General features: G+C 46.4%; 1 protein-coding gene across 4 annotated transcripts in view; it reads right to left on the reverse strand.

The window, feature by feature from the left end:
* The window catches only part of UBR4 (ubiquitin protein ligase E3 component n-recognin 4), a 118,452-nt gene that overhangs the window by 12,232 nt on the left and 90,834 nt on the right, over window positions 1-15,386 (reverse strand). For all 4 annotated transcript variants that reach the window (XM_048824691.2, XM_048824688.2, XM_048824689.2 and 1 more), the window contains 12 exons: window positions 10,114-10,201; window positions 9,250-9,377; window positions 8,651-8,758; window positions 8,056-8,175; window positions 7,117-7,307; window positions 6,699-6,872; window positions 5,943-6,042; window positions 5,091-5,309; window positions 4,401-4,514; window positions 3,080-3,222; window positions 2,359-2,484; window positions 1,017-1,211 (listed from right to left, as the gene is read on the reverse strand). In XM_048824691.2, the coding sequence (XP_048680648.1) occupies window positions 1,017-1,211; window positions 2,359-2,484; window positions 3,080-3,222; window positions 4,401-4,514; window positions 5,091-5,309; window positions 5,943-6,042; window positions 6,699-6,872; window positions 7,117-7,307; window positions 8,056-8,175; window positions 8,651-8,758; window positions 9,250-9,377; window positions 10,114-10,201 (1,706 nt within the window). The remainder of the gene's footprint in view (window positions 1-1,016; window positions 1,212-2,358; window positions 2,485-3,079; window positions 3,223-4,400; window positions 4,515-5,090; window positions 5,310-5,942; window positions 6,043-6,698; window positions 6,873-7,116; window positions 7,308-8,055; window positions 8,176-8,650; window positions 8,759-9,249; window positions 9,378-10,113; window positions 10,202-15,386) is intronic.

Genomic DNA, 15,386 nt, shown 5'->3' on the forward strand with positions numbered 1-15,386 from the left:
TTTCACTGAAGTATCAGCAACTCAAACTACAGTGCTCGCGCTTTGAACTCAGTGCTGCCAGCCATGAGTCTGTCCCAAACCCTTGGGAGGGGGCTGGGTATCCACTAGGGGGCTTCCTCTAGCTTCTCCTTGTCCAATTTGCCCCACACCCAGGACCCAAAATAGCTGGTAACTCATCCACCTGCAGCAGGTGATGCCCTGCAAGGGCAGCTAATGGCTCTTGTCTCAGACCTTCCCAGAGGCATTGAACAGCGAGTGACAAGCACCCTGCATGTGACCTCAGTGGTGAGCTTCCCTCTGACTAGTTCTAGTACTTGAGAACTTGGAAGCAAAACAGACTAGTTTATTCTCCAAGATCAGAGGTAAAAAGAAGGGAAGTCGTGAAAAATTAAGATTTACATTGCTCACAAACAGGTGAGGGAATCACTGGGGGTTTTTCACCAAAAATATGACAACCTGACAATGTCCCTTTAATCTCTAATAAATTGAAAACTCTTATACTTTGTCCAACATGGAGATAATTATTGCACACAGAATGGAATTTGCTTTTGTTAAATCAGTCTCCAAATTACATGATCACAAGCTGCTGTGTTTTCTGTGAAACAGCTGTAACAACCTGCCTTAAGGATTTAATTAAATTTCCTTTATGTAGTTTCCAACATTTCCCATCACCTCCCTTGTAAGCCAGATAGTAGGCACCGTGGCACTAACACATCCTGTATGTGAGGTTCAGGATCAAGCTTTCTCCTGTTCACTGCTCTACTATCAACTTGGAATGCAACCGTTCAGCATTTCATACTCCAGGGCTGCACCACTATTGCTAAGAGATTTATCTCCTTTCCCTCTGACGTCTTCCCCTGTTCCCAAGAAGCTGGTGAAGGCTTCCACCTCCCACAGCAATACCCAGTGGAGACTGGTAGCTGTGCATCCATTTATCATTTGGAGACCTGCCCTGTGAGATTCAGTCTGTCACTAACAGGAGAGAAGACAGCTAAGACACACAAAGAGATACTGACGTGTTAAGAACATAAAGCACAGTGTGAATAATATATGGAATGAGGTGTATATTGCTCTCCCTTCCTCCTCCTCCAGTGTCCACACTGAATGACTGCTCCATAGCGAAACGGAGAAATAGTAGCTTAATGTCATGGACGTTGAGCTGGTAGGTGGGTTCCCGCTGCCCTGTGCATTCCTGGAGGTATGTGTTGTGCCTGGGAAAAAACAGTAATAGATTATATTGCATATATATTCACTCCTTTGGGAATGCAGGTCAAAATTCTCCTCCCACACTGCAAACAAGTCAGAGCTCAGAATTAAAATGCAAATTCCATCCCCTTGGATTAACACCACAGAAAAGGGAGCTCTTTCATCTCTCTTGGGCAAATCCAATTCAGTGTGGGTTTCCTGAGCATAACCATCAGCACTGCTTCCCCACTGCAAGGCCCTGGGATGTGGTTCCTTGGCTGACATGGACTAGAGGTACAACTGATTCTAATATCTAACACATTACAAATGCAAAGGATTTGGGTTAGGGAATTGGTAATGGGATACGGACTTCTTCCGCTCAAGCTCAGTGGTTAGAATTCAGCAGTGATTGAAAATCATTTAACGTCTGACCGCAGTTTGGCAATCTATGCAACTGACTTGCTGGTGTCGACAAGATTTGTCCTCTCCACCACCACGACGGATACCCTTTTTTAACAATCAGCATGAAGATTAAACTACTTTATCCTCCCTTTACTTTCCACTGCTAGCAATTCAGCACAATTGCAAGTACTAAACTTCCTTAAAAATACAATGCAGAGTGGAGATTCAAACAAAGCTTTAGAGTGATTAAAAACAGAGCCACAACACAGAAGTCAATAAACACTCAGGAATTCAGTGAGAGAGCTGCGTATAGCTTCTTTGTAGCTACCACTAACACAACAGTGCTTGGATACGGGTTCTTTTTGGAAGAGAGGTACAAAACTCTCCAGTGGCAAGAAGCTCATTTCTTAGCAGAGACAGATGCCAACCCTGCAATGCCAGCAGTCAGGGCTTACTAACCATAAGGGTTGAGATGATGATGATGATAATTTTGGGCTCACCTAGTGGTGGATTTGTTTTTCATGTTTCTACCTTACCAGTCTGTGCAAGACGGCATGATACGTTACATGTGTATTTTAATTGGAACGTTGCTGATAGACAGGGGGTGGTGTAGACTCTGGTGATCAGTAATGGCTCCTAGTTGTTTGTAGCACTGCAAACTCCATTTGGGGCTTACAGTCAAACTTGTTCACACATGTGTATCATACAGTAACTCCCCAGCTCATCTATTCTGAATACAAACCAACATTAAGAGTAATATTCTATACTCACCTTGCTAAGCAGGTTGCAAAAGCAGACTCTGGCACATGGGGCCCCCACACTGGTAGAAGGCCATTGCACTTGGTGTTGGCATTTTGTAGGGCTGCACTCTCCCATTCTTCCCGGCCACGAGCCAGTCTGTATTGACAAAGAGGTTATACACAAAGGGATTACAATTAGTTAAGCTTTTGTCTAATATCACCATCCCCCCACTCTCCTGGATCTTCTACAGTGCTCTTCATTCATAGAGCTCAAAATGCTTTACAAAGGAGGTCAATATCATTATCCCCATTTTATAGATAGGGAAACTGAGGCACCAAAAGGGACCATGAATCACCCAAGATCACCCAGCAGGCCAATGGCTAAACTGGGACTAGAACCCAAATCTCAGAGTTCTAATCCAGTGCTGGCCACACTGCCTACCCTTACTCTAAGCAGTAAATGAAAATGGTGGCACTCCATAGCTGCTTAGTTCCATTAACACCCTTTATAAATAGTGCTTTCCAACTTCACAGCACCATGCACTGATTTTAGTTAATGTTTGAAATTACGATATTAAGGTGGCCATAATAAAGATGGAGGACAGCAGCTGTTGGATGGATGATGGAACAATGATCTCTGGATAACCATGTTTGTGCTGAGTTGCATTTTGCATTGTGCTGGATGTTTAAGGGACATATACCATGATAGGTAACTTCAAGCGCAATGACCCAAGAGACAGATCAGATCTTACCTGACAGCTGCAAGATGACAGTCATAATGGACAATGTTGAAATGAGAGACCGTGCTGTATCCCTGCTGCTTTCGGGGCTTGTTCTCAAACTCTTCAAGTGCAACCCGCTTGGTGAAAGTGTAAATACCCAGAACCTTTGTAGGCTGTAACAACCAAAGCTTTATTAGCGATGAATAAAGTCCTACTTGAATTGTCAAAAAATTGCAGACGAGCTGCAAGCAAGCCATGGAAAATTGCAGAAAAGTAATAATGGACCCTATTATTTTTGGTAATAAAGTTCATTACTACTTTTCCATGATTTTCTGCTGTCGGCTGACCGGGGCTGAGAGTGGGGCAGGGGCCCCTGCTGTCAACTGCCCGGGGCTGACAGCAGAGGCTCCCGCTCTTAGCCCCAGGACAACCAGGACTCCTACTGTCAGCCCCCCATGGTGGGGCTCCTGCTCTCAGAATTGTGGTGGAAGTCTAATATTGAGGAATCTGCAATTTTTGGGACCTTAGAGATGAGATATTTGCACCTGCAAGCATTTAGTGGTTTGCCACTCATTCAAGAGTTACCTTCCTAGAGATAAGGGCCAGTTATTAGGTTCAAACAAGCTTTTCCCAAGCAACCACTCACCAATTCACGTTCCCCACCTGGGAAGGGGAATCATGAAGACAATTAAGAAGTTAGGACTACATTCTAAATTGGAGAAAGAAGCCTCGTGGCAAAATATGCCACTAGCAGAAGAGATGGGCGGAGATTACACTCTGCTGAGCCTATACCTCTCCAGCTAAGAACAGAGCCTGCTAACCTGCACTTTATACTGAAAGTAGAAGCAAACCACAGAAGATACATAACATAAAAATCCATTATTAAGACTTGCACCAAGGTAAGTGAATGTTCTAGGTGAGACCCTTCACTAGGGTTTAGCTGTGGTTTCAAAGAGTTTTTTTGAATTTACATTGTTTGTACTATTCGCCTCCACGGCACCTGTGCAGGAGGGATTGTTACTAAAGCTGGGCTCTACATGAGATCCACTCCAGCTCCTTACTGGAAATAAACATCTCATCCCCTTTTCCTTCAGGATAAGATACATAGGAGCTAAGCTGTGCAGGGACAATCAGCTCGGTTTCATGCAGATGGTGAGGGGAACCCAGAGAAGAGATTTAACGAGTACCATCTTCATTTCCAAAGTGCAGCAGAGAACTGCAGATCCCAGGAACAAAACCTGAGATCACCTGGCCCTACAGTGTCACGGCATCAAGTCTCTATCAAGCACCAGGGCGCACACTAGTGATTTTCCTCGTATCACATTAGGGCTTTCCTGTTGCTGTTCTGTACCTGGAACTTATATCCTTCCCTGCAGATACAGCAGGTCAGTCCTGGTTCTTCTATCAGCTCTTCCATCTGTTTGAGGAGTGCAGTCTTTGTCACCACCTGGCCCTTTTCATTAGTCTGAAAGAGAGGACAAGTCAAATATACTAGGAGAATAAAACCAGAGAGGAATTTATATTTGCTAAATCTCAGAACACCTTACTTACTGGAAGCAGAGAACATTGGAGCACAGAATGCTGCTCAAACTGTACAGCTATCACAGGCCTCTGAGCAGAATTGGGAAGCTCCCATAAACTTGCTACTGAGAGTTACCAATCAAGATTAAGTCAGATTTATAATATTTTCGGACCTCAGAGATTTCCTGCAGTTCTGTATTACAAAAGGCAACCACCAGCGCATGGAAAGCTGTTATATATTGAACACTAGATGACAAGATTATGGTCAATGGACTCTTGCAGGCATAACATTGCTATAGTTGGAGCTACCAAACTGCTAACATCAGAGAGTTAAAGGATTTCCCACCCTGACACAGGTAAATGACCCCCACTCTTCCAAAAGTCACGCAAAGACTATGTAGCTTAATATTTGTCTTGCACTTAAAAACAAACAAACAAAAATTCGGTGGCATTTTTAGCAAGACAGGAATATGACATCCACCATAGAGCACTGGAATCCATTATTGTGGATAGGCATTACCGTCATTCCCAGAGTGCCTAAGGCTTTTTGCCTCATTGCCATGGCCATGCGCTTCTTCTCTGCACGTGTCTCCTTTCGGGCTGCATCTATCTTCTTGTTCACCTCTGGATGTTCCCTGAGCGCCTCCAGCAGGTTCTCCGCTAATGTCCCGATACCTTCGTCACTGGACACTTGCTCCAATTTGTGCAGGTTTGTAATGGAGTCTGTACCTATTAGTACCTGTTAGAGATTAAAATACAGCAGCTTCTTCAGGAAAATGTGAGCAAGACCCCGAACTATTTCACCTAATCCAACCTGCAGCAGTCACTGATTGACTAGTTAGAGCTTTAGGCCACTACAAGCGTTTTAAGGGGAGTAGTTCACTGCAATGCTACAGGCACCCAAGACTGGTGTCTCACAGTCTTCCACAATGCACCTGATTCATGCCCTAAAACTGCATACCAAGGCTACATATATTGAGAGTAACCAGGAGTTAAAAGGAGTTTGTCATATAAGCTACTGAAGTAGTGAAGCCTATAAACCACCACCTAGACCACAGGAAACCCATCACAGCCATAGTCTATAGTTCTACCTTGCACTTCAAAGGAATTGGAAAATTTAACAGAAAAGAACGATCTTGAGCTACAGAGAACCAGGCTGTACTTAGTCAGAATCTCTCTGCTTGAATGGGCATAGTCAACCCAATAGTTCTTTCCAGACTAATGATCAGCTGTGTATGAGAATAACATTGCTCTCCAAACTCAACCACAGATACTACTACGAAAAGATTGATCTAGCTACAGCCACCATATAAGCTCCCAGATACAAGCCAGCCACCTGCTTCCTGGTCCGTTTCCAAGACTACCTCCTTACCTGTGTGGCAGGGTGTTGTGTGGCGAGACCTCGAAGGAGCCTCAGGATGAAAGGAAGTGCTGGACGAGATAAAAACTTCTTCCATATGTCTGCATCCAAACTACACAGAGAAGGTAAAAACATACAGCAGCTGAAAGATAACTCACCAGCACCGAAAAGTATCTAGCTTCCAGCCAACAGCCAGCTTGCACTATACAGGCTGCTAGGAAAGATGGCCACCTTTTCCTCATCCCCTCCACACACACACACACCCCCACCATAAATCTACAGTCAGAAGGGCTACTTTGTTGCATCCTGTCTGAGCTCAAATATTTAGTTTAAATTTTAGACATTTATTTATAAAACCTTAATATGGTAACTGAAATGACGTTCACGCTCCCTCCTCCACACTGCACACACTATCAGCCAGCTCCTCACTCAATTGTTAGCTTCAGGTTTTGTTTTAGGCCCATGAGATGACCCTCAGTGTGAGAGCTCTGTTTTAGGGTGATAGATAAGATACAGCTAGGAAATTAGGCCATTTGGTGCATCTGAGTAACCAAGCTTAGAGCTGGTAGAGTCTTTAGGTCATCTAATCCACATGTGCCACCACTGTAGGTCTGTCCCTTCAAGAGTTCGTTCACCAGAGATTCATCGAGCCTAAACATTTCCAGGGATGGAAGTCCTAACCCTCTCCTCGGAAGACCATTCCATTTGGTGATGATGAAATGAGATAGGGATACACATGGTTACCACACACCACAAAGTGACCCTTACTTCTTTGCACTGGGGATATGCTTTTTCATGTAGTCGAGTGCATTCTGTGTAATGCCTTTCTGGAGGATGAGATCTTTCAGCTGATGCCCATTGCTGTTATTCTTTATGCCAGCAGCTATTTTACAGAAACAGTCTAGGAAAACTTTATCATCTCCACTGTGTTCCTCATCATACCTGAGTGAGGAGAGGAAACAGCAATCAAGTTAGGGCTCTCCTACGGACCCAGTAGATATAATAATGGTCCACTCTGCAGATTAACACACGCACATCAGCCCAGATAAACTCTCCAGAACTCCCACCTGCCACCCAGACTCCCCTTCTCCTGTAAATATCCATTAGACTAACGGAAGCATCCAGGATGCTGATTTATTAAGATTTTAATTTAATTGGTGCTCTTTGCTGACGGCACAAAACGTACTTGTCAAAGTTACAGTAGGGCTTGAATCGATCCACCAAAATCTGCATTTTCTCCATTTCCCCAAAGGACAGATAAGGGATGATGCGTAACAGGCCTTGCAACACACTGGGATTGGAGCGGACAAAAGTGCTGTTAATCTGATCCAGCAGCATTACCAGCTGATCCTTGTCACCAGTAAGGAGAAGGTTACCCTGCAAAGAGGACAATGATTTATGTTCAGGATTAACCTATAGGCTTCAGGAAAATCCTCCTATTCCAGTGGTTTACTGACTGTTCCCTATCCGGACGAAATCAGAGTTTCGGGATCTCAGTAAGACAGTGTGATAAAGAACAAAGACAGCAACACTAGAATTCTCGTGGCCACAGAGAAACTGCATTTTTAGCACATTTCCAGGTGTCTAATGGAACAGCTGTATCAACCCATCTAATCAATACCTGGCATCCTGCAACTGCTGTTAAAATGTTCTCGGGTCGAAACAACCTAACCCTAGCCCAAAGGAGGTCCGACTCAAGCAACAGTAGTTCTAACAGATCCACTGGGCTAATGGTACCCTCAGGGGAGGGAGAGAAGCCCCATTTCTCAGTGTGTCTCACATAGTTCACATTGCCAATTATTCAGAAAACCAAGTTTGGTTTCAGAGTTCATATGAAGGCACTCTAAAGGACAAGGCAGATTCACCTCTTTCCATGTCAGCTGATCCAGCTGCTCTGACCCAACGCACCACTACTGTGCAAAAGAGTTTGGTAGGAATCTTGCAACGCTTTTGGTTCAGTGTCGCTCTTCCTCCTTCTGTCCCCAACACAGTCTTTACTGTTTGATGGCACGGCTTAGACTCCTTGTACAGACCGTGGAAGGTCTGTACCACTGAACAAGACATTTACAAGCCTTGGATTCCAGTCAGTATTTCCCTCTCCATGGCACCCAGAACCAACACTCACCTTGTCCTCACTCAGTGGTTCTGCATTAGATTCATCCAATATTATCTCCATGATACTCAGCACCTGCTCTGCCACTGCTGCTCCTCCACTGTCCTTACTCTCCTGCTCAGCCACCAGGGCCTGCACAGAAGACGATATTAGTCACTACAGCACCAACTGCTATCACTAACAGATGACAGAGGGAAAATCGGGCTGATAGTCCTTAGCTTAGACCAGCACTGAGAGGATATTTAAGCTCCCTTTTGGTTGCTATGAGGCAAGTATGACTGAAATTTTGGGTAGCTTAAATACAGCCGAGCAGATGAAAAATTTTCAGAAGTCCTGGTAAATTTGTGCAAGAGGATCCTGTTCATTACTGAGGAAGGGCATGAATGTGATCTCAGCTAAGGTGTGGATAAAAGAGTTGTGTTACCTGGAATGCTACTCTCCAGATAACTCGGGTAATCACCCAAAGACATGGTCTCCATACTAACTCCGAATCTGTGTTCTTGATGCCACCATCAAGCTACACTGATGGCTTTGGGCATGATTTACCATCCAGCAAAAGGTGAGCCAAGGGTACCAAAATCCACTGTAAGCCAAAATTCCTCCTTACCAAATTCAGAGTTCCCAGCATGACATTCAAAGTGTTCATCTCAGGTTTGACCAGGTGCTGACGGTTCACTTTCACTTTCACACAGTAGCTGAACAGTTTTAGCAGCACCTGCAAAGAAACAGAGAACGGGACCTACAAGATATCCATGAAAGGGCTGGCAGGATGGAAGTGAACTTAAAAGCGCCAAACAATCTAGTTAACCCCTTGGAAAGCACAAGGTGTGACCCCTCCAAAACCATTAATCCCAAGAAGAAGATTGTGATTTTCCAGTAAGATTCTTGAATACATAAAACAGTCATGCTAACAACCGGGGGCCTGATCCTGCAAACTGCTCAGTGCCCTCAACTCCCACAGACTTCAAAGGCTTATTCTGAAGAAGTGTTAACAGAGGGGATTAAAAGGGGACAAGGAGAAAGCAAGGAGGAAACTGCTATAATTTTACAAGACATGGATTAGTGAATTTAAACTCTGCTGCAATATGTGAGCTGCTGTACAGAAGAGTCGTTGGTAGGCAGCTATTGGAAAAGAGGGAGCTTTTTTGACTGCTTATGGATTTACTCTCAGTCTCTTTGCCATGAGTTGGGGTAGCTCAGACTCACTGTCAAGAGATGTCGGCCTTGTTTGAAATCCTTGATTCCAGTCAGTCGGTTCAGCATGCACTCCAGGCCTCCACACTGCGCCATCACACCTGCCATTTTATAAACCTCTTCCTCATCCTCCTCTTCATCTACAGGAAAGAAAGACTATGACAGGAGGGAGGCAGACACATCAACAGGACTATACAGCTGACCATAAGGAGTGAGGCATTGAAGTAAAAATGGAGATTAAGCTACAATTGCCAATGCCAGCTAGGGTTAAAGTTAAGCAGCTGGGTCAAATTGGAGAAAAATTACTGAGCAAGAATATTAAAATAGGATTTTGACACACAAGTTCCTTCCATGTCTAACATGAAGTCTAAAACTCCAAAGCGCTGCTGGCTGCACGCTCCCATGTACCAACTAAAGTCAGAATTGAAGGTCAATATAAACAGTTTCTCTAATCTCAGGGACGTCTGAAGTCAGAGAAAAGATGGTCATGTCACTAAAGCACTGGACTGAGTTTGATTCCAAACAGTGCCACAAATTTCCTGAGAGACCTTGGGCAAGTTGCTTAATCTCTCTGCACGTCTATAAAATGGAGATGACACTTTCTTAACTCAGAGGGGGACTGTGAGGATAAATTCATTCATGTTTATGAAGTGCTCAGATACTACAATGAGGGGGAGCTATATAAGTAGCCACACTGATATTATAAGCTACAGTGTTGATTATTTAATCTATTCCTGGCACAGGAGGTAAATATAGCAAAAGAAATGTTTGTCAGTCAAATATACGCTCAGTGCTGTAAGGTTAATGGTGCCATCCTTCTGTGGCAAGCTCCACATTTCAAATCTAATTCCAGTTTCTAGGGAACAAATGCCTTACCTGTAGTGGAGTCCAGCGACTCAATGAATTCTTCAGTCGCATCTCCTAGCAACCCTCGCATGCGGTAAATGATCCTCATTGGCTCCCCCTGGGGAGAAGAATTAGACAAGTGTCACATTTGCTATGCTGGTATCTGAAAATGTCCAGTAGTCCAATGATGTTCCCTTTAGAGGAGATGACAGACAATTAAGCCTCAGTTTCCTTTCACCCCAAAGCAGAAGATAATGCAGGGAAATTCTTGCAAGGGCTCGTTTCTCCACTTTTTATCTTTTATAGAGTCTCTCCAAAATCACATCCTTATAAAACCCCACTAAATCATCATTTAGTCTAGTCTGTTTCCTAACAAGGGCCATTACCAAGCTGTATGTCTAATTAACAGTTCTCCCTCTTATGTCATCTGACTTCATGACAGATTCCTTTAGTAACAGGCTGCACTGTGGTATCATATCAGTGAAAGACATAGCCAAGAAGAAGGGGGCTGATGAGACATGTATGTTCTTAGAGAAGGTACCTGGTCTATAAATCAACCCTCTCTTCTCAGCTGATTCCATGGCACAACCCTGGAAAAGACTGTTAAATAAGCCCTGGTCTACACTAGGACTTTAGATCGAATTTAGCAGCGTTAAATCGATTTAAACCTGCACCCGTCCACACAATGAAGCCCTTTATTTCGACTTAAAGGGCTCTTAAAATCGATTTCCTTACTCCACCCCTGACAAGTGGATTAGCGCTTAAATCGACGTTGCCGGCTCGAATTTGGGGTACTGTGGACACAATTCGATGGTATTGGCCTCCGGGAGCTATCCCAGAGTGCTCCATTCTGACCGCTCTGGACAGCGCTCTCAACTCAGATGCACTGGCCAGGTAGACAGGAAAAGAACCGCGAACTTTTGAATCTCATTTCCTGTTTGGCCAGCGTGGCAAGCTGCAGGTGACCATGCAGAGCTCATCAGCAGAGGTGACCATGATGGAGTCCCAGAATCGCAAAAGAGCTCCAGCATGGACTGAACGGGAGGTACGGGATCTGATCGCTGTTTGGGGAGAGGAATCCGTGCTATCAGAACTCCGTTCCAGTTTTCGAAATGCCAAAACCTTTCTGAAAATCTCCCAGGGCATGAAGGACAGAGGCCATAACAGGGACCCGAAGCAGTGCCGCGTGAAACTGAAGGAGCTGAGGCAAGCCTACCAGAAAACCAGAGAGGCGAACGGCCGCTCTGGGTCAGAGCCCCAAACATGCCGCTTCTATGATGAGCTGCATGCCATTTTAGGGGGTTCAGCCACCACTACCCCAGCCGTGTTGTTTGACTCCTTCAATGGAGATGGAGGCAATACAGAAGTAGGTTTTGGGGACGAAGAAGATGATGATGAGGAGGTTGTAGATAGCTCACAGCAAGCAAGCGGAGAAACCGGTTTTCCCGACAGCCAGGAACTGTTTCTCACCCTAGACCTGGAGCCAGTACCCCCCGAACCCACCCAAGGCTGCCTCCTGGACTCAGCAGGCGGAGAAGGGACCTCTGGTGAGTGTACCTTTTAAAATGCTATACATGGTTTAAAAGCAAGCATGTGAAAGGATTACTTTGCCCTGGCATTTGCGGTTCTGCCTTTGCAAAAGGTTTCTGGGGAGGGCAGCCTTATTTCGTCCTTCATGGTAGGACACTTTACCACTCCAGGCCAGCAACACGTACTGGGGAATCACTGTAGAACAAAGCATTGCAGTGTATGTTTGCTGGCATTCAACCAAAATCCGTTCACGCGGTGGGAGGAGGCAAAATGCGACCTTGTAACGAAAGCACATGTGCTATGTATGTAATGTTAACTTTCAAGGTTTACCCTGAAAGAGTGTAGCCACTGTTTTATAAAATGTGTCTTTTTAAATACCGCTGTCCCTTTTTTTTTCTCCACCAGCTGCATGTGTTTCAATGATCACAGGATCTTCTCCTTCCCAGAGGCTAGTGAAGCTTAGAAAGAAAAAAAAACGCACTCGCGATGAAATGTTCTCCGAGCTCATGCTGTCCTCCCACACTGACAGAGCACAGACGAATGCGTGGAGGCAAATAATGTCAGAGTGCAGGAAAGCACAAAATGACCGGGAGGAGAGGTGGAGGGCTGAAGAGAGTAAGTGGCGGGCTGAAGAGAGTAAGTGGCGGGCTGAAGACAGGGCTGAAGCTCAAATGTGGCGGCAGCGTGATGAGAGGAGGCAGGATTCAATGCTGAGGCTGCTGCAGGACCAAACCAGTATGCTCCAGTGTATGGTTGAGCTGCAGCAAAGGCAGCTGGAGCACAGACTGCCACTGCAGCCCCTCTGTAACCAACCGCCCTCCTCCCCAAGTTCCATAGCCTCCACACCCAGACGCCCAAGAACACGGTGGGGAGGCCTCCGGCCAACCAGCCATTCCCCCACAGAGGATTGCCCAAAAAAAAGAAGGCTGTCATTCAATAAATTTTAAAGTTGTAAACTTTTAAAGTGCTGTGCTTAAAGTGCTGTGTGGCATTTTCCTTCCCTCCTCCACCACCCCTCCTGGGATACCTTGGTAGTCATCCCCCTATTTGTGTGATGAATGAATAACGAATGCATGACTGTGAAGCAGCAATGACTTTATTGGCTCTGCAAGCAATGATTAAAGGGAGGAGGGGAGGGTGGTTAGCTTACAGGGAAGTAGAGTGAACCAAGGGGCGGGGGGGTTCATCAAGGAGAAACAAACAGAACTTTCACACTGTAGCCTGGCCAGTCATGAAACTGTTTTTCAAAGCTTCTCTGATGCGTACCGCGCCCTCCTGTGCTCTTCTAACCGCCCTGGTGTCTGGCTGCGCGTAACCAGCAGCCAGGCGATTTGCCTCAACCTCCCACCCCGCCATAAACGTCTCCCCCTTACTCTCACAGATATTGTGGAGCACACAGCAAGCAGTAATAACAGTGGGAATATTGGTTTCGCTGAGGTCTAAGCGAGTCAATAAACTGCGCCAGCGCGCCTTTAAACGTCCAAATGCACATTCTACCACCATTCTGCACTTGCTCAGCCTGTAGTTGAACAGCTCCTGACCACTGTCCAGGCTGCCTGTGTACGGCTTCATGAGCCATGGCATTAAGGGGTAGGCTGGGTCCCCAAGGATACATATAGGCATTTCAACATCCCCAACAGTTATTTTCTGGTCTGGGAATAAAGTCCCTTCCTGCAGCTTTTGAAACAGACCAGAGTTCCTGAAGATGCGAGCATCATGCACCTTTCCCGGCCATCCCACGTTGATGTTGGTGAAACGTCCCTTGTGATCCACCAGAGCTTGCAGCACTATCGAAAAGTACCCCTTGCGGTTTATGTACTCGGCGGCTTGGTGCTCCGGTGCCAAGATAGGGATATGGGTTCCATCTATAGCCCCACCACAGTTAGGGAATCCCATTGCAGCAAAGCCATCCACTATGACCTGCACATTTCCCAGGGTCACTACCCTTGATATCAGCAGATCTTTGATTGCGTGGGCTACTTGCATCACAGCAGCCCCCACAGTAGATTTGCCCACTCCAAATTGATTCCCAACTGACCGGTAGCTGTCTGGCGTTGCAAGCTTCCACAGGGCTATCGCCACTCGCTTCTCAACTGTGAGGGCTGCTCTCATCTTGGTATTCATGCGCTTCAGGACAGGGGAAAGCAAGTCACAAAGTTCCATGAAAGTGCCCTTACGCATGCGAAAGTTTCGTAGCCACTGGGAATCGTCCCAGACCTGCAACACTATGCGGTCCCACCAGTCTGTGCTTGTTTCCCGAGCCCAGAATCGGCGTTCCACAGCATGAACCTGCCCCATTAGCACCATGATGCATGCATTGTCAGGGCCCATGCTTTCAGAGAAATCTGTGTCCATGTCCTGATCACTCACGGGACCGCGCTGACGTCGCCTCCTCGCCCGGTATCGCGTTGCCATGTTCTGGTGCTGCATATACTGCTGAATAATGCGTGTGGTGGTTAATGTGCTCCTAATTGCCAAAGTGAGCTGAGCGGGCTCCATGCTTGCCGTGGTATGGCGTCCGCACAGAAAAAAGGCGCGGAACGATTGTCTGCCGTTGCTCTGACGGAGGGAGGGGCGACTGACGACACGGCTTACAGGGTTGGCTTCAGGGAGCTAAAATCAACAAAGGGGGTGCCTGTACATCAAGGAGTATTTCAGGCAGGACTGCACGGAGGGTTCCAATAAGAAATGGTGCACCTAAGTTATCGTTGTTATTGGAACAAGGAGGTTAGCCTGGCCTCTGATTGATACATGGCTAGATTTACCTCGCTGCACCTTCTCTGTGAGTGACTGCAGTGTGACCTAGAGGAATGAGTCCCCTAGACAGGGGAGGAGGCAAATGAGTACAAAACAAATCTGGTCTATTTCTTGTTTTGACCCACTCCATCTATCTTTTACATCTTTGGCTGGCAGCAGACGGTGCAGAAGGACTGCATGCCATCCACATCTCATGGCTGCTCGGCAGAAGATGGTACAGTACGCCTGCTAGCCATCCCCATCTCTTGCCTGCCTGGCAGAAGATGGTGCAATACGACTGCTAGCAATCCTCATCTCTTGCCTGCCTGGCAGAAGATGGTACAGTACGACTGCTAGCAGTCCGTATCGCCTGCCTGCTCACCATAAGACGGTTCAATAGGACTGACTGCAGGACTAAAGAGAATGACCTGGTCAAGTCACTCCAAATGTAGTCCCTGCGCCCATGTCTGCCCAGGCGCTCCCAGCCGACGCGGCCAGGAGCACCTCGGACACGATGAGGACGACTACCAGTCGTATTGCACCGTCTGCTGCCAGAAGGCAAGGGGTTACTGCTACTGTGCAGCAAAGCCGTACCGCGTCTGCCAGCACCCAGGAGACATAGGGTGACGGTTACCTGAGCGGGCTCCATGCTTGCTGTGGTATGGCGTCTGCACAGGTAACTCAGGAAAAAAGGCGCGAAATGATTGTCTGCCCTTGCTTTCACGGGGGGAGGGAGGGAACGGGAGGCTGACGATATGTACCCAGAACCACCCGCGACAATGTTTTAGCCCCATCAGGCATTGGGATCTCAACCCAGAATTCCAATGGGCAGCGGAGACTGCGGGAACTGTGGGATAGCTACCCACAGTGCAACGCTCCGGAAGTCGACGCTTGCCTCGGTACTGTGGAAGCGCTCCGCCGAGTTAATGCACTTAATGCACTTAGAGCATTTTCTGTGGGGACACACACACTCGAATTTATAAAACCGATTTCTAAAAAACCGACTTCTATAAATTCGACCTTATTCCGTAGTGTAG

Source organism: Caretta caretta, chromosome 18 (assembly GCF_965140235.1).
Source record: "Caretta caretta isolate rCarCar2 chromosome 18, rCarCar1.hap1, whole genome shotgun sequence".
Classification (NCBI taxonomy): Eukaryota; Metazoa; Chordata; order Testudines; family Cheloniidae; genus Caretta; species Caretta caretta.